Source organism: Pteronotus mesoamericanus, unplaced genomic scaffold (genome assembly GCF_021234165.1).
Source record: "Pteronotus mesoamericanus isolate MK-2021 breed Mesoamerican mustached bat unplaced genomic scaffold, CSHL_Meso_final contig_20, whole genome shotgun sequence".
NCBI classification, from domain to species: Eukaryota; Metazoa; Chordata; class Mammalia; order Chiroptera; family Mormoopidae; genus Pteronotus; species Pteronotus mesoamericanus.
Genome location: NW_026555085.1, coordinates 25,972,256 through 25,998,346, shown reverse-complemented (window position 1 = coordinate 25,998,346; position 26,091 = coordinate 25,972,256). Strand labels below are relative to the sequence as shown.

Here is a 26,091-nt window from a genome sequence, read left to right as displayed (position 1 = left end):
GCTTGCTCTGTGGCATGATCACAGCAAGGAATAAGTAACAACAACATCAGCAACAATAACTACCACCTCCACAAAAGCAGTAACAATGAATGCTTATACAGCACATAAGAACTCCTATGAATTAACTCATCAAATCCTCCACACTAAGGTTAAATATTACATACAGGTGCTAAAATGAGATACAGAAAGATGTAAGGAATTTGTCCAATGTCACAAAAATAGTTTGATTACAGAATTCACAATTTGAGCTCTTAACCAACTGTGTAAAGAGAAAGTTACACATTTTATCTGTGCCTTAAGTGGCCCTTGATTTGTCACAGTCTTGCCAGCTACGTATAGAGATAGGTAATGATAGATGGAAGGAAGAAAGGAAGGAAGGGAGGAAGGGAGGAAGGGAGGGAGGGAGGAAAGAAGGAGAGAAGGAGGGAGGGAGGGGGGAAGGAATTTAGAAATATAGGTAGATAATATAAATACCAGTATAGAAAGCCAGAAGCATAATTCTCACTTGGCAGATGGTAAGAGTATTTAAAGTTTAGTTACATTTGACTTTGCAATGTCTTTGGTCATCAGAGAAGATTTGTTTTGTAGGACTCTGAATTTGTCACACTTTCAACAGAAAGCATTGGTTTGCAAACAAGTAAAGTAAAAAATACTCATAGCCTTCACACAGAGACATTGTAATTCTGTCATTCTCTCACCCTATTATAGTTGGCCTTCAAATCTCTGAAAGACATAGACCTAGAATATCATTTCATATATTGCATACAAATCATCTTAAGAAACTCTCAGATATTTGCTGATTCAATTTATTTGTTGGTTATCCTCCAAATATTTTCAAGCAGCACTGTCAAAAGGCCAGCATTTTAATAATTAAATCATTAACTACCTCAAACAGTTTTGAAATTATCAGAAAAATGTTAAGAATAATACATTTCCAAATAAAATATGACAGCAATAACTATCTAAAGGCAAAATGTGAAAATTCTCAACATTACTTTTGACTAAAGGAAACAATTTTGAAAATGTTCTGAATCTAGAGTTTATTTTTACATGTTTATCTTCAAAAAATAAAAACAGTTGTTTAATACTATCCAGAAACATTAATTTATTGCTAAAAATGTGACATAGTTTTTTTATGGACATATTTTTTATGGAATCAGCCTTTTATAAAACATCATATGATGCTAACCTTGTCATCATGGGTTATGAGATGACATAGCAGGTATTTCACATGATAAAATCATATGGCTTAAATCATGAATGTGTTGCTCTTATAGTTCAAACAAATAACAATTTATGTCTAGATAGGAGACTCATTTTTTTTTCCTTTTCTGTATTCCTTGAAATTGAAACCAGTTTTTAAAATAATGCATTACCTTGCTTTTGAGATTATAAAATCTTTGCATTAATAGATTTTATTTTGTCATTAATGTATAATGTAATATTATATTTGCCATATTTGAGCAAACCACATGAGATTTTTATTTCAGTAAAATTTTGTTAAAATTTTAATCTCTTTAATGATTTAGTAAAGAATAGTGCGTATGGTCTAGATTTTTAATTATCTTAAAAGAAAAATCTGACCAAAAGCTTTTTTTTGTTTTTAATATCCCATATGTCTTACAGATCTTATACTACATACATAAAGAGAAAAGAATATTAATGTTGAAAATTAAACCTTACTTTCAATGCCGTATTGGTATTTTTAAATGCATTGACATTAATGAAAGTAAATAGAGGGGAACTCTGTTGTCTTCTATTTCAAACCAGATGATGAAATATATCTACAAATAAGAAGGAATAAGGGAATGGCTTCTCAAAACAGAAAATCATATTGATCAGAAAGCCCTTGAAAACATAAATTAATGTAATTAGTAATTTGTACATATTTATGAAATTGTGCCTGTATTAAGTTATTCAGTTACACATATTCAAAAAGAATGGTACCTGTAATATATTTAAACTTCTATAATAATATTTCAAAAATTCATTTAATTAAAGGAATTTATGTTTCAGTAAACATAGCTATGAAAACTAATTCTCTGATAATATACAAATATTAGAGAATAATGCATTACATGTATATTACAATATTTTATATTACATAACTGAAGAATTAAGACATATGACATCTCTAACACACATCACTACTATATGCTGAGTGAGAGCAAGCGGTGGAAAATGAAACATTAAGGGCAGATTCTAAAGGTCTTTGTTTACTATAAAGAGAATGAATACTTAGAACTAATGGTGCTTATTAAATAGGGGAGTAATCATATTTGTTTCTAAAAAGGCTACTCAGTCATCGCTGTGGGTGATAGAGAAAAGACAAAGAGACACCGGCTCACGTCAGGGAAGCCAGCAAGAAGACATGTCCATTATTCAAAACAGAAAAGAACACCATTTGAAGTAGAAAGATACGGAATCAGATTAGAGATTAGAATTTATAGGAATTAGTGCCTAATTAGATGTTTCAAAAGAAAGAAAGCCCAAGACAAAGATGACTCTGTGATATCTGGCCTAGTTAGAGACTATTATATCAACTAAGGTTAGGTGAACAACCAAGTCAAATGAAGACTGTAATTATTGCTATAATTAATTCTAGCTCTTTGGATGTGCTAGCATGATCTTTGGCAGGTGACTTGCACTTTCTGTGCCTTGGTTGTTAACCTTCAAAATAGCTTAGAAACTGTTACATGACAGGCTTGTCAAGATTTTCAAATTAGATGGTGCATAATAAACACAGGTTTCCAAAGTGGTCTGCACATTGGAATCAGAGGATTTCCTGCTTCTAGATACCATGATTTCAGTGGCCTGGGGTATGGTCTGGAATTTGGAATTTTTCAAAGGTCCTTCAGGAAACTGTAATGTGCAGACAAGTTAAGGAACCTCTGATGTAAGGCCCACAATCCAGAATATGGTGTGTGTTAGGAAGGAAACAAATACCAACCATCAATAGACTGCAGAGAGTGCAAAGAAAGAGGATAGAGGACAGAAAATGGGGATACCCGCATGCCAAGAGGCCTCAGGAATAGAGAAGCCAGGAAAAGAGGCGGAAGCATCAGAAAGAGGAGGGAGAAAATGTGGAGAAAAGCAGAGTCGTAAAGTCCAAAGAGGGCAATTTCCAGACAGGAGTCTAGAGGGGCAAGTTTAATAGGGGAGTTGCGGTGTGATGGGGACTGTAAACCAATCAATAGGCTACTGGTGAGCTCATTTGAGAGTATTTCCAACAAATTGGCAAGAGCTATGCCTAGATTACACTTTTTAATTTTCTTTTTCAATTATAGTTGGTATTCAATATTATTTTGTATTATAATATTGAATTTGCAGGTGTCCAGCATAATGGTGAAACAATCGTATACTTTACAAAGTATTTCCCCCAATATTTCCAGTACCTGTTTTGCACCATACATAGTTATTACAATGTTATTGACTATATCCCCTGTCCACATCACTGTGACTATTTTTTAACTACCAATTTGTACTTTTAAATCCCTTTACCTTTTGTATTTGATTCAAGAATAAGGAGTTGAAGACTTAAACAGGGAAAACTTTCCAAAAGTGGGAAAAATGAAAGAAAGGATACTGTACTATGGATTCAGCCAGGGACCATATCCTAAAATAGGTGATGGAAATCTTGCATTGAATTGGAGAAGAGAGATATGGTGTTAATATTCCAGAGGAAAGGGCATAAAGAGTCAGATTCAGGAGACAGGTTTGCTAGGACTGTGTCTTAAAGACAGTTGATAAAAGAATTAAATGTGAAGTTAGATGTGATGCAAGGATCATAAAATTTTAAAACAGGAAGAATTTATTACGGACTCAAAAATCTGATTTGACCCATCAAGGAAAAAAAAAAAATCCACTTCAGGCCCAGTGAGGTATGATACTCACCTGTGATAATTCAGTATACCCAGCACTTGTGAATGTCGTTTAAAGTAAGTGACATATAATTTACTAGCCACACATGGATACTTTTGAGAGTGTGAAAATGCTAAGCTGAATAGGAAACCAGGGCAACAGTTGTAAATCAGAACAATTCTGGGCAAACCTGGAAATATGCTCACCCTACTTATGAGGAAACAGATAGGTGCTGTGCTCAGGGAAGGTAATAATAATAATGGCCTTTACATCCTTTTTTATAGGTGTGTTTTTATATTACCGTGATAATGTAGAAGATTGTATTATATTATCATGATAATGTAGGGTATTGCCTCCTCAGCTATGTTGTGCTTGAAGCAGGCACCTGGCCTTCTGGGCCTTTTGTATTTCTCCTTCCCCGAGGCTAGGAGAGCGTTCACTATACATGAGACTCACAATAAATTCTCTGATAATTTCTCTATTCATCAACTCTGTAATCTATTTACAACTTTTAAAAGCTTTACCAGCATTCTTGCTGTTTGCTCGTAAAAGCTCATTTTCTGCAAGCAAGAAAGAGCCAGCTGACTGCTATTCACAGCAGAAAGCATAACCTACATTCCCATCTGTGGGTGCAGCCAAACAGTGTGATTGTTGACATCCCAATGATCATTATTTTTCCCAAAGCTTTAGTGTTCCTGCTGAAAGCAGTGCTTTCCAGAGGCCAGACTTTCAGACATAATAAAAAGTGAAATAACCACACTTCTGCCCAAAGACTTCAGACAAACACTCAACCTTTCCAAAGGCCTCGGAATGCCATAAATGTTGGCTGCATCCATTTGATCTTGGGCTTTTAATACAAGTTACTTTTGTGTCAAGCACTGTAGTACAAAGCATTTAGTGTATTTTTTTTTACTGCAGAGTCCTAATGTATTTCACTAACATTATAGTTACCAGAGGGAAAAAAATTATATCAGGGACTCTACCCATTCAAGGGATTGCATGCATGATAATAAATCAATGACAATGAGTTGGGGTTTCAAGCGACCTCAAGCTTAAGCTACTATAATAAATAGAATGATATTACCATGGTTAGAGTTTCACATTTTATGAAGTATTAAAATGCAGGCAGATGTTTTTTGTTAATGACAGCATTGCACATCACTGTCAATAACCTGCCGCATGGAGGAGACAGTGGCATTCAGCAGCTCCGTTTCACAGGTGGTCCAGCGTATTAGACAGTGCTCTCAAGTGAGTCTCCTGGGTAACTTTGGAATAAAATGAGATTGGGTTGGTTTTATCGTTTTATAATAGAAAATATTCAAGTATTTTACCTGGTTTTCGTAACCAAGTCATAGCCAGTATTTACAAAATTTATTCTGCAGTGGAGGTCAAAGTACTTCACATTCTAAAGAATCTCAATGAAACACACACGGAGACACACACATACAGAGATAAATTTGGTTTCTTCCCATTGGATGGAGGCTGTGAGGCGAGCGCTTTGTCCCTTTCTGTCTCTTTCTCTCGCCGCTTGTTTCTCACCTGTGCATGTCCTGTTTTTCCTAGGGGTCGTGGGGGTGCCATTCCTCCTCCCCCGCCACCTGGACGAGGTGTTCTCACTCCCCGAGGGACCACTGTGACGCGTGGAGCTCTTCCAGTGCCCCCTGTAGCGAGAGGCGTCCCTGCCCCGCGAGCCCGGGGAGCACCAGCGGTGCCAGGATACAGGGCGCCCCCTCCTCCAGCGCACGAGGCTTACGAAGAATATGTAAGTACCCTCAACAAATTGGTCGTTAGGAGGAGTTAAATTAATTGAGTAACAAGTTAAGCCTCAAAAACATTTATATACCATGAATATAGTAGAGGATGTTTGTTGCAGAAAACGAAGGTCATTTGCAACAGAATTTAAACAGCACTTGTAAACATTAACATTTTGAGAAAAGCTTTCATTTTACAGGTGCTGTGATTGTTGTTAGTACCAGTTAAATAGCTTGCATTTTAAGAATCAAACTACCCTGAGGTTTTCTTATCTTTAGAAGACTCAATCAGTTTCAAACTGGAAATAATTTGTGAACATAATATGAATCATATATTCAGAAGCTTCTTCTAGGATATGATAAAGGTTAGCGTAAATCTCACTCAGAAATATTTGACAAATGTGATTATATTATAGACTTTGGTAATAATGTATTACCGTGTGACTGGTCTTTCATTTAAATGCCCTTACTCTCTCTTTCACTCCATGAAAGACGTGGGATTGGTAGATACGCAAACCTCAGAAACTGTGGAATGAGCCGAAGAAATGCAGTGTCTATAACCAGTCCCCTCCCTTCCCATCCACAGTGTCACTTGATACAGCCTTGGACCTTTCATCTAGGCTGTTAGTATTCCACAGTTCACATTGTCTTCTAGTTCCTGTATCTATTTCCTCTACTCAGTTGTGAAAATTGCAAAAAAGAGACAGTTCTCTATTCACTCGTGTGACCATGGTTTAGTCGCAGTAGATGTTAAATTGAATTGATGAAAACCAGATCACCCCGTGAAACATTCTTTTTGCCATTAACCTCGCAGTGTGCTCATCCCCTAATCCAGGTGTCTGTCCCATTCAACCACCCATGGACATGCTGGCCTCTTCAGTGGCCTCTGGGAATGGGTTACTTATTAAATATAAACTCTTCAAGGATACTTCTTGTCAGCTGCTCGGCACTCAAAGCATATGCATTTTCTATGGACTGGTTAATAACCAAGTAAAACTTAATCCTACAATACAGTGAACATGGTTGCTATGTGTCACTAAAAATGTATTAAAGCTTAAAGTATATTAGTTTTTTAGTAATAACGTTACTGCTTAAATAAGAAACATTGACTGATATCTGCAACAGTGAAGACAAATTCTTAGAAATCCATTTCTACTGGAAAAGGGGAAATGTGTTCATCTAACGTGTCTTTTGTATGATACCAGGTGTCAATACTTAAAATTTTAGACAATCTGGAAATTTTGAATTCAGAAGCAGAAGCATAATCCCCACTGTAAATAAGCACACAGGCCAGGAGACACAGAGCCTGCCCTTCGTCCTGCCTTTTCCTCCCCGAGATGTAGTATGTATGAAATAAGTGCTTGTTAAGTGGGTGAACTAAAAATCCACAACAGGAATGATGGGATCATTTTAATCTCTGAGGGACCTTTCTCACTGTGTCATCTTTATGTAGGTTGTCAATATGGTATTTTTAACTTCCAAAGAGAGCCTTAAGCAGTTAGATCTTTATTTCAAAAATTAAAAGAGAAAAAAGCTGCCTGGGTAATAGTGATCAATACTATTGTTAATCAAATAATTTACAGGGCATATATAGAGCACCATGAAAGAGAACAAGACTGGCAAAACACTGTAGACTTTCACATGCATTTCAATTATAGTGAATAAATCACTGGAGTACAAGGCAAATAAGAGTAAGCTACGAAAGTGTAAAGGGTTTGCAGAAACATGCATGGAAAAGGTTGTATTCTGAAAGGAGAAATCTAGGAGGAGGGTGGTTCTTAAAGTAAGTCAAAGAAAATATGTAAAGTCATGTAATCGGATTTTTTTTTACTTAGATTTTAAAGTGTGGAATCCCTTTTATTCATTCACTCAATCATTCCTGAGCCTCTGTCTTATTTTAGACACTGTTCTGAAGCTCCCGGAGATGTAGCTGTGAACAAAGACCAAATATCTGCTTTCATAAAGCTTACATTTTAGTGGAAGAAGAAGGAAACCAAACATATATTAAAACTGAATAAAGTAATGCCAGGTGGAGAAAAGGGCTCTGGAGATCGGCAGAGGGAGACCGGGAGGGAAGGCCGCCTGACATGGAGGCTTCAGCAAATGCTTACATGGTGTGAGGGTCGAGGCCAAGGGGCTGCCTCTTGAAAGAGCATCCCTGGTAAAGTAAACAGCAAACATAAATGCCCTGAAACAGAACCTGCTGAAACATTTTGGGATCAGCAAGGAGAGCATGAAGCTGGAGCAGATGTGTGAGTAAGAGGAAGTAGACTAGGTTAAGGGACAGACAGGCCAATTCATGTTGCTCTTGGAAAAATTTGGGAAGGAAAGTAATGTGATCAGGTTTATGTTTTTAAAGGTTTTTTCTGCCTGCATTGCGGAGAACAGGAGAAATAGGGGTGGGCTTTGGGCACAAGAGTAGAAGCAGAGCCTGGTGAGTAACTCCTTGCAATGTCTCCCACTGACAACATGATGCCTTGGGGTGGGGGGATGAGAAGAGGTTAGATTCTGAGTGCACTATATTAATGCTCTGTTAGGATTTGACGATGAAACAGAAGTAGGATGTGTGAAAAAAAGAAAGAAGTAAGGACAATTTTGTGACGTAAAGGTTAAACAGAACCTTGGACTGCACAACTGGGTTAAACGGGTGTGTCATATAGTGAAATGAGAAATACCATAGGGGGATTGGTGAGTTCAGTTTGAGATCCTGTTGAAGGTGTTCAGCCTCCAGGAAATCCTGTTGCGTTGCTGGGGAGAGCAGACCTGACTTTGGAAACAGACAGCAGCATCCTGATTTGCATTCTAGCTGTGTGAGTTGCTGTGTAATTAATTTATAAACTCTCTGAGGCTTGGATTTCCCTTCTATATAATGGGGCTAATCATTTCAGCTCATAAGACTGCATTAATATAGAAATAATGTAATATGTATATAGTATATATAAAATAACATTAGAAATGATATCCATAGCACTTAGAAGTATGCATAACTACCTAGAAAATAATAGACCTTCATAATGAGAAGTAACTTATTTAAAATTTTACCATGTAAAATATTCTCTAATTTCTGCCTGGGATAAGATACAGACCCATTAAAGTTACATTTACCTACCTTTGTGAATATTAATTGAGCAGTGTTGATTGCAAATAGCACAAGCAATTTTATCTTCTTTTAGTAATAAACACATCAGTTTACAAATGAACAAGCATACAGGGGGAGTGTCATATCAATATAGGCGTATGCATGAAGTTCAGTAATAGGAATCCCTTCAGACCTAAAGAAAGCTCTGGACAGAGTAACTAGAAAACTGTCAAGCATCCCTACCTATATTTCATCTTTTTTCTCTCCGTATATGTTTCCATTCCATTTTAACCTACAAACTAGATGTTTGGGCTTCTCTGATCAACACGTTCAGCACACGGTGAAATATGCCCACCCCAAGTCCAGTTCCTGTCACCTACAGATACTGACAGGCTGACTGTCTCTCAGTCCTAATCTAGATCCTTAGATGGAAGGATCCTATTCACTCAGGCTTGTCGGGTGTCTAACACTAGGCGACTCAGCTGTGACCACAGGGTGAGAGTTTCTGGAAATTAGGTCTGAGGTCCACCACTCACCTGCCAACGGTGAAGAGGGTAGGGGGTGGGTGAAGTTTCACAAACTGTAAGCATGGTTCCTGGGGACCTAACCCCAAGGCTAACATGGGGAGACACTAGTTTTCAGAGGAAAACTTATTATAAATTTGGCAGATATCCCAAAATAAATCTATGATAGCCTACTGTTGATAACAGGAAAATGCAGATAAATTTTTTTAAAACTCTTTTTTGCCGTATTTTTAAACCATCCAGTGAGTATGGGCAAAGTGTATTACATGGCTGGTAAGCCTCTTACAACAATCTTTGACGTCTCAGTACCGAGCCCGATTAACAATCATGAACCTCTACTCTGGTCTAATTTTAAACTATTGATTTCTCTGTAAGGGGTAAGAAAAACAAAGTTTAAGAGTCTCAGTAACAAAATAATAGCACCATGCTGAGTTAATGGTGAAAATCTCAAGGAGTTCTTAACTTTCAGATAAAATTTCTTAGAAAAGGTTCCCTCTATTATAAATGACACCACAAGCTAATTCACTCTTCAGACATTTCTTTCTCCCCTGCTGAGTCTGGGCATTAAATTTCTGACCACATAGAATGTACGTAGGTGATGAAATCCACTCCTTGCAGCTTGCCTGACAAGAAACAGCTTACTGTAAATGAGATTGCTGTTTAAAACCATTGTTAGTGTTAGTTAGCTGAGTCCTAAAAAAAAAAAAAAAGTGATTTTTGGTTTGTTACACATCCTAATCCAGACTTTAAATATTTTAAAGCTTCTTTTCATTGACCTTCTGTAAGGTAGAGTACATTTACATTTTATAGATCCATCATCATGATGGAAGTAGATTTAGGGACTTGAAAAGCACATTTTAAAAAAACACCCACACAACAAAATATTAAGCTTATTAGGTCTACAATAGATAATATGTTTAAAGAGAGTAATCTAAAACTTAAACTTCTGAGTACCTACTAGGTTCCAGTCACTGTATATTAATACACTTACCTTCATGATAACATGAGCAACGAGTTATTGATGAACTATTTTAGTTGATGAGGAAACTGAAGCTTGTAATTGACACTTGCATCCAGTTTTCTGTCTGCAAAGCTTCTGTATCTTTGTCACATTAAAGTATTACTCTACATGTTAATTGTTCCACAGAGAACTGACATACATATAGACAGATTATTTGTCCTTCCTGCCTTCCATCCAGACCATTGGTCAGTGTTTACATCCCCTTCGTGATAGGACATCTCCCAGCCCCTGCATGAACACCTTCAGAAAGTGCTAGAAATGTAAACACTGTGGTTAAAGAAACATTGACTCTACTCTCAAAAGCTGCCATCTAGTGGGAGAGACTAAGATTAGTATAACAATTAACATGTACATAATTGCTGTATAGGGAGGGCTCTTATCTTTACCCTCTCTTAGAAGTAATTTTTGTTATCTCCTCCCACTTACAAGATTAAACATCCTAAAGGAAAACAGTATTTCTTAAATTTATTTTATTGCTGCAGTTCTAAGTAGCTTGATAGTAACAATTGAATTGAACCTACTGATGATATTGTAAGGAAGATATATATATATATATATATATATATATATATATATATATTCACACACAAAGTATCAAAATATTAAATGAATGAAAGTACAACATAACATATATTACGTGCCAAAGAGAGACTACAGGGTGGGGCAAAAGTAGGTTTACAGTTGTTCATATGGAAAATAATACAATAATTAATGAATAATAATACTAGAATAAACTCTGTTTCACATACTCACAAATATAAACATACTTTTGCTCCATCTTGTTTGTCAGCTCCTAAAAGGAATTATCAGCATGGCCATGTGTGTTTTAAAACACTTGTAAGAGGGTAGGGAAAACAATAATAGCAGACCAATATGAATAAGTCTAACTTTGAGAAGTAGAGAGAAGGAAGAAGCCCCATGGAAGAAGAAGGAGGAGGAGAAGAAGAAGAAGGAGGAGGAGGGGGAGGGGGAAAGATGGGAAGGAGGAGGGGCAGGGAGGAAGAGGAGGGAGGGGGAGGAGAAAGGGAGGAGAAAGAAGAAAGAAGAAGGGAAAAGGCAAGAAAATGGGCCCTTCAGAGCAAATCTAAAGAATTTGGGGAGACTCTGGAGAAACAGAGTTTGTTTAAGATAACAGTAGTAATACTGCGGAGTTACGGATGACTTCAAATGCTGACATTATAACTTCACAAGTGTAATAAAAGGCCAACTGGAGTTTTCTGAGCAGAGAATAAACTAAGGTTTTAGGGAATTTTATAATTCTAAGTTGTTTAGGGTGAATTGGGAAACAGAGTGAAGAAAGGAGAGAAGATCTAGGAAATGAGCAAGAGTAGGTTTACTGAGACGTGGCCTTGGCTCTGAGTCATAAGAATGCATTTAAAATATCAAGGCAAAAGATAACACTGATTATGGAAACAATAGGGTTTGATGATAAGTGGATGTGGGAGGAAAATGAAAATCCATTAAGGCTCCTTCAGAGGCGTTAGTGTATGGGGAGGAGGTGAGAGTGGGGAGACAGAAGGGAGGCTGTGGTGGGGAGGGGTGGGCAGTAAAGGATTGACGTTGGAGCAAAAAGATCTCCTTTCCAAGACTCTGGAAGGGGCCTTATCAGTGTGATCACAGGATCAAGTCTCTTGTTGCAAAAATTTTGCAAGGGATTTTACTTGACAGCAATTGAGATCATTTTCCCACCTCTAACACTTCTGTCGGGTCAGGTGGTGTCAGAGTGGGCGTGGCTGTTTGGGCGATTGTGCTAACTGAAGTTTATGTTGGAGACTCCTTTTGTCTGCATTTAGTGAAATATTTTTATTTGTATAAATTAGGTATTCCTAACATTCCATTTTAGAAATGATTCCAGGGATACTCTTGCTATTATTCATGGATCAAGGTCAGATTGCTATTTGATTGTTGCAGTAATTGTGCATTTAGTGATGAAGAAACAAATTTTGAATTGTATTGGATCACATCTGTTCTGTGCAAAACTCTTGCATATCATTCAGCTCAGCTATGGAAAAAACTTAATAGAAGTTTACCTGATTTTGACAATAATCCCAATAGTCTGCAACATAACAAGTAATAAGTTGTGAAACTGAAAATGTTCAAAACTATAAAATATAACAAACTTTTTCTATCAACCATGCTAGAGGAAAAAACCTTGAATTTTCTATCTTTACTCTAGAAAATATTATAATTTTACAAGGTGATCACAAATAATGGTTCCATAATATGAAAAAATAGATACAGGTATATCAAGTAGTTAGTTGATAAAAATACTATATATTTTCTGGATTTTGTAAGGTTTATCAAATTTTCAGCTTTTTAAATTTTGTAATAGCTGTGATTGCTTTTAAGTAAATATTCACTTTCATGCTTAATTTGTATTTATAATTTTGTACAATTTTTTTTAAAGAATGCGTGATTGTATAATCTTCAGGCCCCACAAACTCTGGATCTTCCCCTGTAGAGGAAAACAATGGCAACACTTATAGGAAAGTGTCTACGGAGAGCTGGAAGAGTGGGGTGGTGTATTGTGCAGAGAAAATATTGATGATATAACCTTAGTTTCTTTCTAGTGCTGAAAGTCTGCCCTGCTCTGCTTAGCTATAACAACGTAGCCACTGTTACTAAGTAAAAATTGATGCCATCTTTTTAGCAAAGGTTATCTAGGAGAATTAAATGTGCAGGTAAAGGCACATAATCTCTGCAAGTGTCCATCAGAACTATACACCCTATGAACATAAACTGACACAATCAATATTCGCTTCAATGCTCTCTCCTTGATTATATGCTGGTATAGCATGAAAAAAAATAAAAAGCTATAACAAAAACCCTCAGGTCCACAGAATAGTTTCTAGTTTCTAAAGACATAGATCCAATTTATTTTTAAATTACCTCATATTTTGTCCAATGATTAATACTCAGATATTAAAGAGGTGTATGGGGGCACAACAAAACAAGAAGAGAAGTGAGTCCAATGCTACAGGAGAAATTTTGACCAAGTATAATCAATCATGTTAACCTAATTTATAAAATTCATTTTGACAAAATTTTGAGAACCTTTTTTTTCCCCGCATCAGTCTTAACTAAGCCCATTGGCATTCCGGCCCATCTTATTGTCTAATTCAGACTCTGAGGCATCCTTCCAGGAACAATGAGAACACTAGAAAATTCACTGGTAAATCGATAGTCCTTAAAATTCCATAAATGAGTTCAGGCTGCCAACTTTAAATTTCATGTGAATGGAACATTTTTTTTTGACAGGAGTGGGAAATAAGTATTAAATGATAATTGAAATCAATTCTTATGCCGTTTTTGTGGGAGGAAAGATTATGAGCCGATCTGTAATGCATTTTGAGGGAGCCACATGGGGTGGTTTTCTGAATAATAGCCAAAAGTCTTCACCCAGTGAAGGGAGAATTTTATTAGAGTTTCTAGATTGGATATTTGTATTCCATTAAACATTCTTGTTTGAGTTTCTTGCTCTACTCTCCTTTAAGGAGAGAGTAATTTGCCAGAATGTATCCTAGGGTTTTGTGTTTTGAAATGTAACTAATATTTAAAATAACAAAAACATATGTAGTTAACAAAATATTTTTTTTCAAAGTATAGAATGGGCATTATATTACTGTAGTCCAAATCTCCATAGAAAACTAGTGATGTGTAAACGCTATTAAAATATTCAATTATTTCCCCCCAAACATAAGACACTGTCTTTTAAAATCATGTGCATTTTCTTTTGAAATTGAAGTTTAACCAAACCATCCTTCTTGTAGCATTATGTCTTCGATTTTTAAGTCATTTTTGAACAGATGCAAGTTCTTTTATTGGCCACAACACTCGGGATTGTAGCCAAGCCTGTATCTTATAATTGCCATGATGACTAATGTCTTTTGTAACACTTACAGGATGAAAATAGGTTTCCTCTCTGTACCTTTTGGAGATGACTGTTAGTTGATGGAACATATTATATCATGAAGTATTTTAGAGTTTCTTACAGGAGCTGCTGAAGGAAAATGCCATGATGTTTCTGCAGCATCTGCTACAGAGATGTGGAGAGGAGAGCAGTGGCAAAAACATCAAAAGTTGCCACCTCAGCCTTAGGGAAATCTACCGTTCCTTCATTTTAACATTAGATTTTAGGCTATACTATTTTCTATCTGTGGTTCATGCACGCGACCTGAGGATTAAAGATGAAAGTGCATTGAGCCTTTATTTTTACAGGAATGTTCTTAAAAAGCTTTGCTGGGTACAAATGAATAACTTTGACATCATTTTTTCTTCTGAGTTGACTATGATTTTAATGAATGTATTCCCACTAAAAAATTAAGACTTTGTACAGGGTGACAAGTAACACCCAAGAACCCTAAAATTTATTTTTTCTCTTGCTTTTTGAAAAGCATTATTCTACATGTTTTGCTAAAACCACCCTTACAATTTTCTGGCAAAGAAAACCTAAATACAACTTGCCTAGCTAGTTAGATTGTCGATGGCTTTTGCAGATAGCCAAATAGGAATGGTTAAATAGGATTAAGTCCTTGTCTAGATTTTGGCCCTATTCCATTATATAGATTTCTCTTTCATTGGGAAATAGTGGCTGCTAAATCTTTTCATCAGTCACAGGTCTTTGCGATTTTTTTTTGTATGTGTGTATCTTATAAGCTAAAAGCTTTTACTAGGGAGACACAGTTACAAATGTTCTCTGCAATAACTTTTCATAATCTCAATATTTTAATTAAGACAATTTCTCCTCCTAACTGAGATTGGGAAACTGTACTTTCCCTTTATATGAAACCATATTATGAATCACTTTGGCAGAGGAGGGACACGGGAAGGACCCTCTTTTAACCCTCTGCCTTGTATTTCTTAGAAGCAAAAGAGAGAATATACCAATAATGGACTTTTAATTTCTTCAGTCCTTCATGTATTTACCTTCATTCTTCTGCAGAATCTCTGACGTGTAAACATTCATGTGAAATGAATTGTTCTCTACTTTACACAGTCATGGACACTAACTGAGGTGGAGACCTGCAAATGCAACTGATACGAGTGCGGGATAGAAGGTTTAGGATGCTGGAGAAGGACTGATTTGTTTATTCAGGTGGTCTTTTTTTCCTTCTTCCCACCTCTGTGAGTAAGCCCCAACTTTTTTTCTGTTCTTTGTCTTACACCAGGAACAAATTAAAAACAACAAACTCACATGATATGAATCATGGGGACTGTGCATCACAGTGAGGGAGGTTTTGCTTTTACTGTTTTTGCTGTTCTTCCTTGGAGCTGTAGCACTAGCTGTAACTACTTGAAAATAAAAGCCAATGCCTTTTTCAGCACACGTTGTAATTTCTGGCTGTCACTTGTATTGCAATATTTTTTATTAAATAATACATCTGGAATTTGCCTTTCAGAATAATAAATAACCACGCAGAAAAGTAACTGGTGTTCCCACCATCTCTCCCATCTATTCAGCTGATCTGTGCAAGAACAGAAAGCCAGTTACTGTCCATTCTGCATGATCAGACCTGAGATCTGATCGGTTGAGGCCTGAGCTATTCTGGCTGTTAAATGCTGTACCATTTCCATTCTGGTGAAATTCTAGTAGAAATACAGGATAACAGATTTTCACAAATAGACAAATTAAATAATCTAATCTTCGAGGTTAGGAGGATACCTCAGCCAAGCCATTGGGCAGTTGTCCAAGACAGATGGCCGCACTGCACCAACACTTCTTTTGGTCACAGTTATAGCTGGCGGCACTTATGACTTTGGAATTCCCAGTACTCTGTCTACCAGGCTGACATTCATCACAGTCTCTTTCCTGGTTTCCCAGTGTGTCCCACATCTATAGAATGAGTTGAGTATAATCTAGCATACCTCACCTGCCATGCGCTGTAATTTATGTAGAGTCTTTTGAATGCAAAAAAACATCCTGTACTTTTGGATATTATAAAGGACTTACCCAGTCCACTAGTTCATTTTTAATGTTAAAGAAATTAAGGGTCGGAGAATGATGATTGAACCAAAGTTACATACCTCCTAATGCCACCCACAGGTTGCCCAACTTTCCCTACAACATTTTTAAAGTGGGTATTAAAAGGCAAGAGGGGAAAGCACAAACGCACAAACATAGTTGTTCGTATGTCTTCCAGGTATCTAGACTAATCATCTGGCATCCATGTTGAGCGGAGTTTCAAGCTTTCCTATAATTTACTAGGAGCAGATGAAAAGAACAGTGTGTAAGCTGTTTGAGCCCTCACCCCCAGCCAGTTTTGGGGGCCCAAATTTATCTTGTTATGGTATCTTCTCTTGTAAGAAGCCTGAATGCCTCCTAGAAGATATACACACACTCACATTCTTTATTTTTTTAGTTGCTGACACTCTCAAAGAAACAAAAAAATTGCCAAAAACAAAATACAAACAGGAATAATGTAGCCAGCATAACCTGGAGTTACAAAAATGTTTCAGGAGGCATCACTGGGGATTTAGTAGGCAAGGACTTACTCGTTAAGCAAGAGCTGACACCTATGTTTGAAACCAGATTTTCAGCAAACGTGTCTCCTAAGTTGTACATTCCAAATGTAAGTCAAAGCATTTCAAGCAACACATTACATATAAAACAGAGTTATACATATAAACATCTAAATACAATTGAACAAAAATATATTTGACTTCATATGTAATCTCATTTAAGATTTTCTTAAAATTTAGACAACAGAAAATGATAGTTTTTACATATGACTTAGGCAGCAACCATCATCCCAAAATAAATCTACCACATCCCATTTCTCCCAGAAATCAATCTCCAAGAAAATTTCTTCCCAAACTAACAAGTTTCATCCAGCAGCATTCCCCCTTTTTCTCTTCTAAGCTCGTTACAAGGCTACCTACCTTAACACCCCATTGTCAGCTCTCATCTCCAAAATTTCTTAAATTCAACTCTTCTGTTGACCTACTTGTTTGAGAGTTTCTAAGTATTTGTGGACTTCTTTTATTCAAACAGTATTTCCCTTCTCACTCCCACGCATCTAAACCAGTCATTAATATCTCCTACTTCAGGATTCCTCGTGATATATCTACTTCTGTTTAGTTGAACTTGAAAAATCTAGAAGTCATCTTTAGGCTCTTTCTTTGCTTTGTTTCAAATGCTAAATTCAGATTCGTTTTCCCAAAACGATAAATCTCCCCCTGTTGACCAAAGGATAAAGTTCCAACTTCTTAATTTTATATACTTAATATTTTGAGATGAAGATAAGTACTTTAGTTTTATGAGCTTACATACAATTAATTGTGTTTCACTTTCAAGTGAGATTCAACCAAGAATAAAAATAAAGTAAATGAGTAAGCAAGAGGAAGAATCCTAAGTTTATATAGCCAATACAGTTAGCAGCAACTTTATCATTCTTAGTATATTAAAATCTATTGTGCTATTTGATTCAGTTCAACATACCATTCCTTTAATGCCCATTCTATATTATGCTGATTTCAATAGGAAGTGGCAATAAGAGATTTAAAAAGGTGGTCATCTTTAATAGATGTCTATCGTATGTTAGGGGCTTTAACATAAAAATAATGTAGCAATAATAAAAAGCAACAGGAATAATCCTTATTTTCCCACTAAGGGAAAAAATACAGGCAAATCTTTTAGTCACCTGTCTGATAGCAAAGCTAGACAGATCTGTCTTCAAAATTAACAGCTTGTTAGATATAAAGATGTAAAAAGAGAAGTTTTTGGCTTTAAAAGAGCAGCAGGTAACATACCTAGACAAAAAACAAAACTCACCAAGTTCAGTACAGAGTATAATTTATGAGGATAGACTGAAGACTTCTTTGTTAGGTATATGCTGGTGTTTTCCTGACCTACCTCACAAACTAGGTATAAAGTAGTTATGACACCCAGTGGAAATCCCATTAAACGAAACATATCTGTAATATTTTTTATTTGCTTTGCTTTCACTCTGAATAGTTGAAGAACTGATTAGTTCTAATGCTATCTAATTGATATTGTGCACATATAGAAATTTAGGGGGAAAAACAACCAATAATCTTCAGCTTTATGGTAGTCAAGATAGAAAAAACTAGAGCAGTTAGATGCACACAAAAGTTCTTTGAAAGTCTGGAATATTAGAAGTAGCTAAGAAGCCCAATAAATGGCGATAATAATAATAACATAATAGAAGCAGCTGATATAATTAAGTACTTATTATAAGCCAGGCACAATGCAAAGTTCTTTACCTTCAGGGTTTAATTTTTACAACTTATTGTGGTGGTATTATTTTCATTTTACAGTTGAAGAAACTGAGTTAAAGAGGTTAAGTAGTATGTGGAAAGCTACCTAGCCAGCAAGCAGGAGAGCTAGTATTCAGGAGTTAGATTTCATGGATAGTGCTCATAGTGTCTAAGCTGCAGCAATGTAGTATGAACACATGGCAGGGGCTTTCCTAAGTGCTTGCCATGAATAGACAAGTTATCCTGCTGGCACCTCTAAGAGTTAAGTACTATTACTTGAATATGAAAGCTTACATTCAGGGAAAGATTGAGTAGCAAGCCAGCATCACACCGGAAACCTGCAGCAAAACTGTGTTTTCAAACCAAACAGTATGGCTGCAATCTACTCTGCTCACTCTTTCTGGGGAAGCTAGCAAAAATATCATTTGGACAATTAGTTGCAAATGATGCCAATGAGGGAAGCACTTCAAAGAATCACCTAGTAAATCTACCTGGACTATAGTGAATGTATAAAAAGAGAGGGTAAGGGAGCTTGAAAGACAAGTTGGAACAAAATAGTAAAATGACCTGTGGGGGTGGGGGAAATGCCTGGACAAGAATTGGGTAATTAAGTTGTTAGTGGGGACTTGTTAAACATTTTTGAGTTATCCAAGGATTGACGTGGCTGTGCAATGCAATTGAGGCAGGCAGACCACAGAGGCAGGAAGTGCTGATGAAAGCATATGCAATAATCACAACCAGAGTGAAACAGAAAATAGGGAACTATGGGAAACATTATGGAAGATATAGTAAATTAATTAGACCAAACTCCGGAACTAATTCCAGAATTTCAGTCATGCAAAACATCTAAGGTAATTTAAAAATTGAATGTTATTCAATATTATTTCTTTTAGTTTTGGCTTGAAAATAGTTTATTTATTCTAGAAGATGCCCCTTTTGAAATTTATTTATATTGCATCCAGTTATTTCAGCTTTACTGAGATATTATTGACAAATAACATGTTAGTATAAGATATGCAATAGGATGATTAGGAACATTTATATGTCACAAGTGATTACCACAATAAGGTTAGTTAACATTTCCATCCATTCACATAATTAAATTTGTGTGTATGGTGATAACATTTAATATCTACTCTCTTAACTTTCAAGTATATTTACAGTATTGTTAATTATAATCACCATGCTGCACATGAGGTCCCCAGATCTTACTTACCTGGTCAGAGTTTATATCCTTCAATCAATACTCCCCTTTTCCCCACCCTCAATATTTTTTTTATCACAGCTCTTTTTATTGTAGCTCTTGTTTTCCAATTTATCTACATTGTGATAAAAGCTTCAGTTAGAAAACATTTTAGAAAATTGTTTATAAAAACCACAATCTTGAAATGAGATTCAAAAAGGCAGTTTAGAAGAGAAAAAGGATTTTTGTGTTTTTACTGTAAGTAAAATAATGTAATGTACTCATCATGACTACAGATTTCTTTTCATCCAAGTGCTTGAACCACTTTCTAAATAGATGATTTAAGCATATGACCACTGTCACACAGGGAGCTTTACACTATTTTTCTTTTTCTTTTTTTTTTTTGGAGATGCCCATCTGTCAAAGGCAATTTTAGTCCTTGCTCCCATTGCGTAATACTGAGGAACATGATTTTTGTGTTGTTTTGTTTTGCTTAGAAGTTTTATCTTTATTATCTTTTAGAAATTACTTCTCAGTCTGTAGGAACTCTGAAGCCCCTGAGGGGAGCCGTGTCCCCTGGGTAATAACCTAATCCGCCCTCCCCCCGCCCCTCACAAAGGAAAGAACAGGGACTGAGTCAAAGGAGGGAGGCACGCAGCCCAAATGCAGTGCAGGTAAAGCAGAGAGAAGAGAAACTAGGACTTTTGTACTAGAAAGATCTCTTTTTCTACCATGTAGCCACCACTGAATTTTTTTTATTTCTACTCCTAGGAAAACATTTTTAAAACACTCTACAGGAATTGTGGAATTGTCCTGATCCCCATATACATATTTTCCAGGCATTCCAATCCCTCTGGTTTCTCACATTCCTGCTCCTTCCAGTCCTTCAGCCAGATGGGAACCAGGACAACTGGAGAGTACAAGACACTGCTGGTCCAATACAGGGGTCCGCAAATATTTCCTGAAAAGGGCCTGAAAGTAAACACTTTTGACTTGGGGGGACATACAGTCTCTGTCATGACTACTCAGGTTTACTATTGTAGCTGTAGAACTGCAGCCATATGCAATGCACAAATGAATGAGAGTGACTGTGGTCCAATCAGACTTTACTGACAAAAAGCAGGGGGCAGGTGGACCATACAGTGCTGGTCTCTGACCTAAGGTATAGCACCCATTGTATTTTATATTTATCTCATGACAGATTCTAGAGTCAAATTAATAAGAAACATGTATTGTGCAATAGTAGCCAAAAGAAGCTGGAATTATAGTTTCTGTGAATTACCTGAGGCTGCTCCTTTTCTAAGAGGACCTGTATGCCAAAGAAAGGGATATACCATTCCGTAAAACCATATCAAATTTACTCCATTAGTTCCCAGAGATGGTGGTTTGCATAGACTTATTTTTATTTCAAGCCCCTCCGCCCTTTTAATTTACAGATACATATGTGATGTAGCACACTGCTAAATTGCTCACAGCAACAGCTGAATACAATTCAAGAAAAAAAATCTCATTTTCAGGAGAACTCTGAAGGCTGGGTGATGGAGGCATTGTGCAAGTGAGTGTCTTGCAAGATGATAAATGGGTGTGGATCCTCTTTTTTTTCTGTTAGAAGAATGTAGGTACAGTAATACCAATATTCTATAAAGCTACCTACTTCTGATGATAAATTCTCTGGTGTCACCTCAGTGGTAGTGCTATGTCCCAGCCATTTGTAATAATCTAGCACTGTAAGCTACTGTCAGATAAATATTCACACAAGTGCACTACTTGTTTTCTTCTGAAAGAACCTGTTAGCCATCATGCTTCAGACAGACTCAAATTTAATGCATCCTTTAAAAAATGTATTTGGCAGTAAAAATGTGGTAGAAATTGATCTTGTTATAAAATTTAGCACCTTAGATTTGACATTAAGGCCACTTAGAGACTTCAGCAATCAGTAAGGCAGAGAGGGAACAACTGAATTTCAAGGTAATGGTTCCGAGACCATAAAGTGAGAAAGTGGAATAGGTTACAAAACCTAATCTTTCAAGTGGGTCATTTATTTGTCAACTACTCCTGCTCTAGGATACTCCACATATACAAACAAATAAATAAATAATGTCTTCCCTGCTGTCATCATTATTTTTTTTAATCTGGGGGGAATAAACCTGAGTTTTTCAACATTACCTCAATTTCACGGAGGATCAGCAGGAAAAATTAGAACCATGCCACAAATGACACAAAAAATTAATAGTAAATAAATATAATAAGGTGATTATAATTCAATTTTAATTTTTTAGAGTTATAACCAAATATGCTAGTTTGACTTTATAAATAAGGTAATATAGATTTAACTATTATGGGCATGGAGGTTAAAATATATAGCAAGTTGAAAAGAGAGGGTGAAAAGTCCTGTCTAGTGTCTGTTAGCAGTTTGATTTTAATAGCATGTTATAGTTATGATACAACTCAGTAGAAGTTAAAATATAATATTTCAAGGAAATGTAGAAAGTTCCTTGTTCAAGGCTCCCTGTGGTCTGTGAAGGACAGGCAGCTATAGAGATGTAATTGCAACAGACTTCTCAGAGTTAAGTCTGGATCCATCCTGACAGTGTAGATTGTACAAGTTTTTGAAGGACGTCACCTTCAGGCAAGTGTAGAGTCTGAGTGAAACAGATCGAAAGGACTTCACTTACTGGCACCTGTAACATGTGTGTGTATACACACACACGGCATGCACATATATGTGTGTAACATGTGTGTATACATGTGTGTGGTTTTATATATTTAAATTTAAAGAGAGGGGAAGGGAGGGAGAAAGAGACCATGAGAAACATCTGAGTGAGAGAGGAACATTGGTTGGTTTCCTCTCCTTGCCCCAACCACCAGGAATCACGCCTGCAAATCTAGGCATGTGCTCTGACCAGGACTCTCAGCCAGTGACCTTTTGCTTTGTAGGACAGCACCCAACCAACTTAGCCACAACAGTCAGGGCAACATGCATATATTATATGGTGTTTTGTTTACCCTAGAACTGGATTTTCATGTGCAAGTTTGACTTGCTCCTTCATTTTCTCTCACATACTGATTGTATAAACCCTAGCTGCAGCCCAATCTATTTACTATCCCAAAACATTATATGCAATTTCATACCTCCCTGCCTTTACTCTGTATATAATTCTTTCTACCTTTTACACACACACACACACACACGCGCGCGCGCGCGCGTGTACATGTAATGGAACCTACCCATCCTTTCAGCTCCTCAGCTCAGAATTCATATCACCATTTCTTAACTAACCCCTTAAAAAGTGAAGATTGGGCCCTGGCCAGTGTGCCCAGTTGGTTGGAGTGATGTTCCATGACCACAGTGTTGCAGGTTCAATTCCGGTCAGGGCACATAGGACTGGGTTTGATCCCCAGTCCAGGCACCTACGGTCCGGGAGCATACAGAATGGAAACCAATCAATGATTCTCTCCTGAAGTGATGTTTCTCTCTCTCTCCCTCTTTCCCTTTCTCTCTCTAAAAAGCAATGAAAAAATGCCCTCAGGTGAGGATTTTTTTTTAAAGTTATGATTGGTTCAATCTGCCTTTAATGTAGTTCATTGCATACTTGCTTGTCTCTTCTATTAGATTGTAAAGGTTTATTCTACTTTATTTCCTACATTGCTTTGCAAATAATAAGTGTCAATGAAATCAGTTGAGTGACTGACTTTTATCAGTCTAGCCAGACAGTTGAAGAGAGATATTGAACCCCTCCTGGGCACAGTAGGAGATTAGAAATCTCAGGAGGCTTTTAAATCACAGCATCAGTTCTGACTGGACTCCAGGCAGAGGGAGGCCAGGCTGAGGTATGGCAGGGAGAGGCTGTGCCATGTCCCTCTAGGCCTCCCTCCACCTAACTTCTTCTGTTATTCCTGCATGCTTCTTCAGGCCTGTTTGACTCTCATCACTGAGACCTTTCAGATGCATTTGGATGAGGCGCTCATCTCGTTCTCTAGCTTGAGCTGTGTAAGACACAGCTTTCTCAACTAGGATCACCACTGTGGTGGAGACACAAAGAATAAAGAGGCACCTAAGTAAATGTTGACCAGTTACTGATTAGACAAGATAGCACACACCTGGATGAAGGAGGGGGGAAATGTGTACTTATTTAGGTAGGAGGTAGTTAAATAACATCAATTTCTATTTTAAGTTAGATACTACTTTTGTACTTGTTCTGCTGACTATTCTGTTTAACCAGTATAAATATTATATCGACAAATGTTCTAAGTGAAACTTTGTGAAAAAGGATGTTAATTATTAGATTTCTTAGAAAAAAATTACTTCTCAGAATTTATTATTAATTTTTGTGTGTATGTGTAATGAATGTTAGCTACCATTTCTTATCCAAAAAATTACTTAAGAAATGAATCAGTTCTGGTATTTAATATAAACATGATAGTATATAATCAAATGCTATTTTTAAAAATTAAAAATGCAATAATCACATTATCCTAATATTTGCTTTCATTATTCTTTATTGCCATGAAAGTTACATATATATAAGTTTACATCATTGATGTGTACTTTAAAGAATAATAATATTCAGAAAATAAAAAACACATAGATTCAAAGTCTGAAGCCCCCCATTCATCTTTTCCAATCATACGCCCCATCACCTTCCAGATAAAATGTCCTGAACTGAATGATAATCATCACCTCGCTTTTCTTTTATCACTTATACATGTATCTCTAAACACTTTGTTGTTTTATTTGTTTCTTTTTAAACTTTATAAAAAGGGACTCAAACTATGCATATTCTTAAAGTTTATGTATATTGTAGCTATTGCCTGTTCATTTTCACTAATAAATATGCCAGAAGCTTAAATATCCATTTGTTGTGTATAAACATTTGGATAGCTCTTCTTGGTGTTGTTTTGTTTTATGAAAAATACTGCCATAGACACTCTTGTGCTAGCCTCCTGGTTCTGGGCCATTGGGAATGACAATGTTCAACTTTCTAAGTTGAATTGCTCTTCTAAACAGATACACTAAATTATCTACTATATTATTACAGTCCTTATTACTTCATATTCTTGCCAACTAATCAAATTTGAAATCAAATTTTATTGTGGTTTTAATTTGCATTTTTATGGTTACTAATGAAATTTATTATATTTTCATTTATTTATTAGCTGTTGCTATTTTTTTCTTTTGGGAAATGCTTGCGTGATTTTTGCCTGTTTTCTATTGGGATTTTTTGCATTTATTTGTAAAGTTTCTTTATGTATTCTAGATACTAACCTTTTGTCATTTTTTGATTGTTTTTAAATCATTCCCTGGTTTGTGGTTCATTTTATCACTATTTTTTATGATGGATGCTGAATAGGTTATTCTATCAATGTGGTAAAATTGATTAGTTTTCCTTTCACAGAATGAGAGTTTTGTGTTTTATATAAGAAATTCTTTCCTATTCTGAGGAAATGAAAATCTTCTGAAAGTTTTCTTTTAAAAATGGTATTAACTTTCCTTCCACATTAATTGACCAGGAATAGATTTTATGTATGGTATGTAAAGATATTTAGGTTCTATTTTTATCCTCAACTTTATATTAGTTTAGTTTTCAAAGCTTTTCAATAAATCCTGATACCCATTAATACGAGGCCTCTTGTTTCCTCTTTCTACTCAGGAAAATCTTCCCTTGGTCCTGTTGTCCTTCATATAAATTGAATTGATATATTATTATGGAAGGAATTAAGATCTTTATGAAACTGAGTTCCTTGTAATATCTCTCTCTAGTTACTTAAATCTTCTTAGTTCCCTTTGAAAAGTTTCATGTTTTTCTGTATGTCTTTTACATCTTTTATGCTTATGTATCATATTTTTTGTTACTTTAAAACATGATAAATTTTTTAAGTTATTAATGTAATTATTAAAAATGTTTAATTTTATTGAATAGAAATTGCTTATACTTTGTATTTTAAAATCTTCAGAATATTATAAAACTTCTTACCAATTTTGATAATTTGTCAGAAGATTATTTGAGCTGATAAATTTGGAACTGCATGCATTACATTTAACAAAACATGCAGTTTATCAATATTTTACACCTTCTACAGAATAACATAACAAATACAGAATGAATACATTCCAATATCCCTCACAAATCACATGTTATTATCCAGCAATTTTTCAATTTATCCCTAAATTTAGAGGTTGAATTTATTGTTTTATATGGCATCTTTTTTTAATATATTTACCCTATCCTATTTTGACTTCCTTATGCTTTCTTGTTCTCAAAACTTCTTTGGGTAAATTTTCTCCTGTGTATAATACATGCTTTAGAAGTTCATTTTGTCAGTCTGTGAATACTAATTCTCTCAGTCTTTCATCTATCTAAAATGTTTCTATTTCACCCTTTTCACTGAAAGATATGTGTACTTCCACTGGCTATAGAATCCTATGTCACTAAATATTTTCTCTCTTTTTGTTA

At 35.9% G+C, this 26,091-nt stretch overlaps 1 protein-coding gene across 1 annotated transcript in view; it reads left to right on the top strand.

Annotated features, from left to right (window-relative positions):
* The window catches only part of KHDRBS2 (KH RNA binding domain containing, signal transduction associated 2), a 542,738-nt gene that overhangs the window by 345,413 nt on the left and 171,234 nt on the right, over nt 1-26,091 (top strand). The window contains exon 6 of the mRNA XM_054569540.1: nt 5,425-5,623. Within this exon, the coding sequence (XP_054425515.1) occupies nt 5,425-5,623 (199 nt within the window). The remainder of the gene's footprint in view (nt 1-5,424; nt 5,624-26,091) is intronic.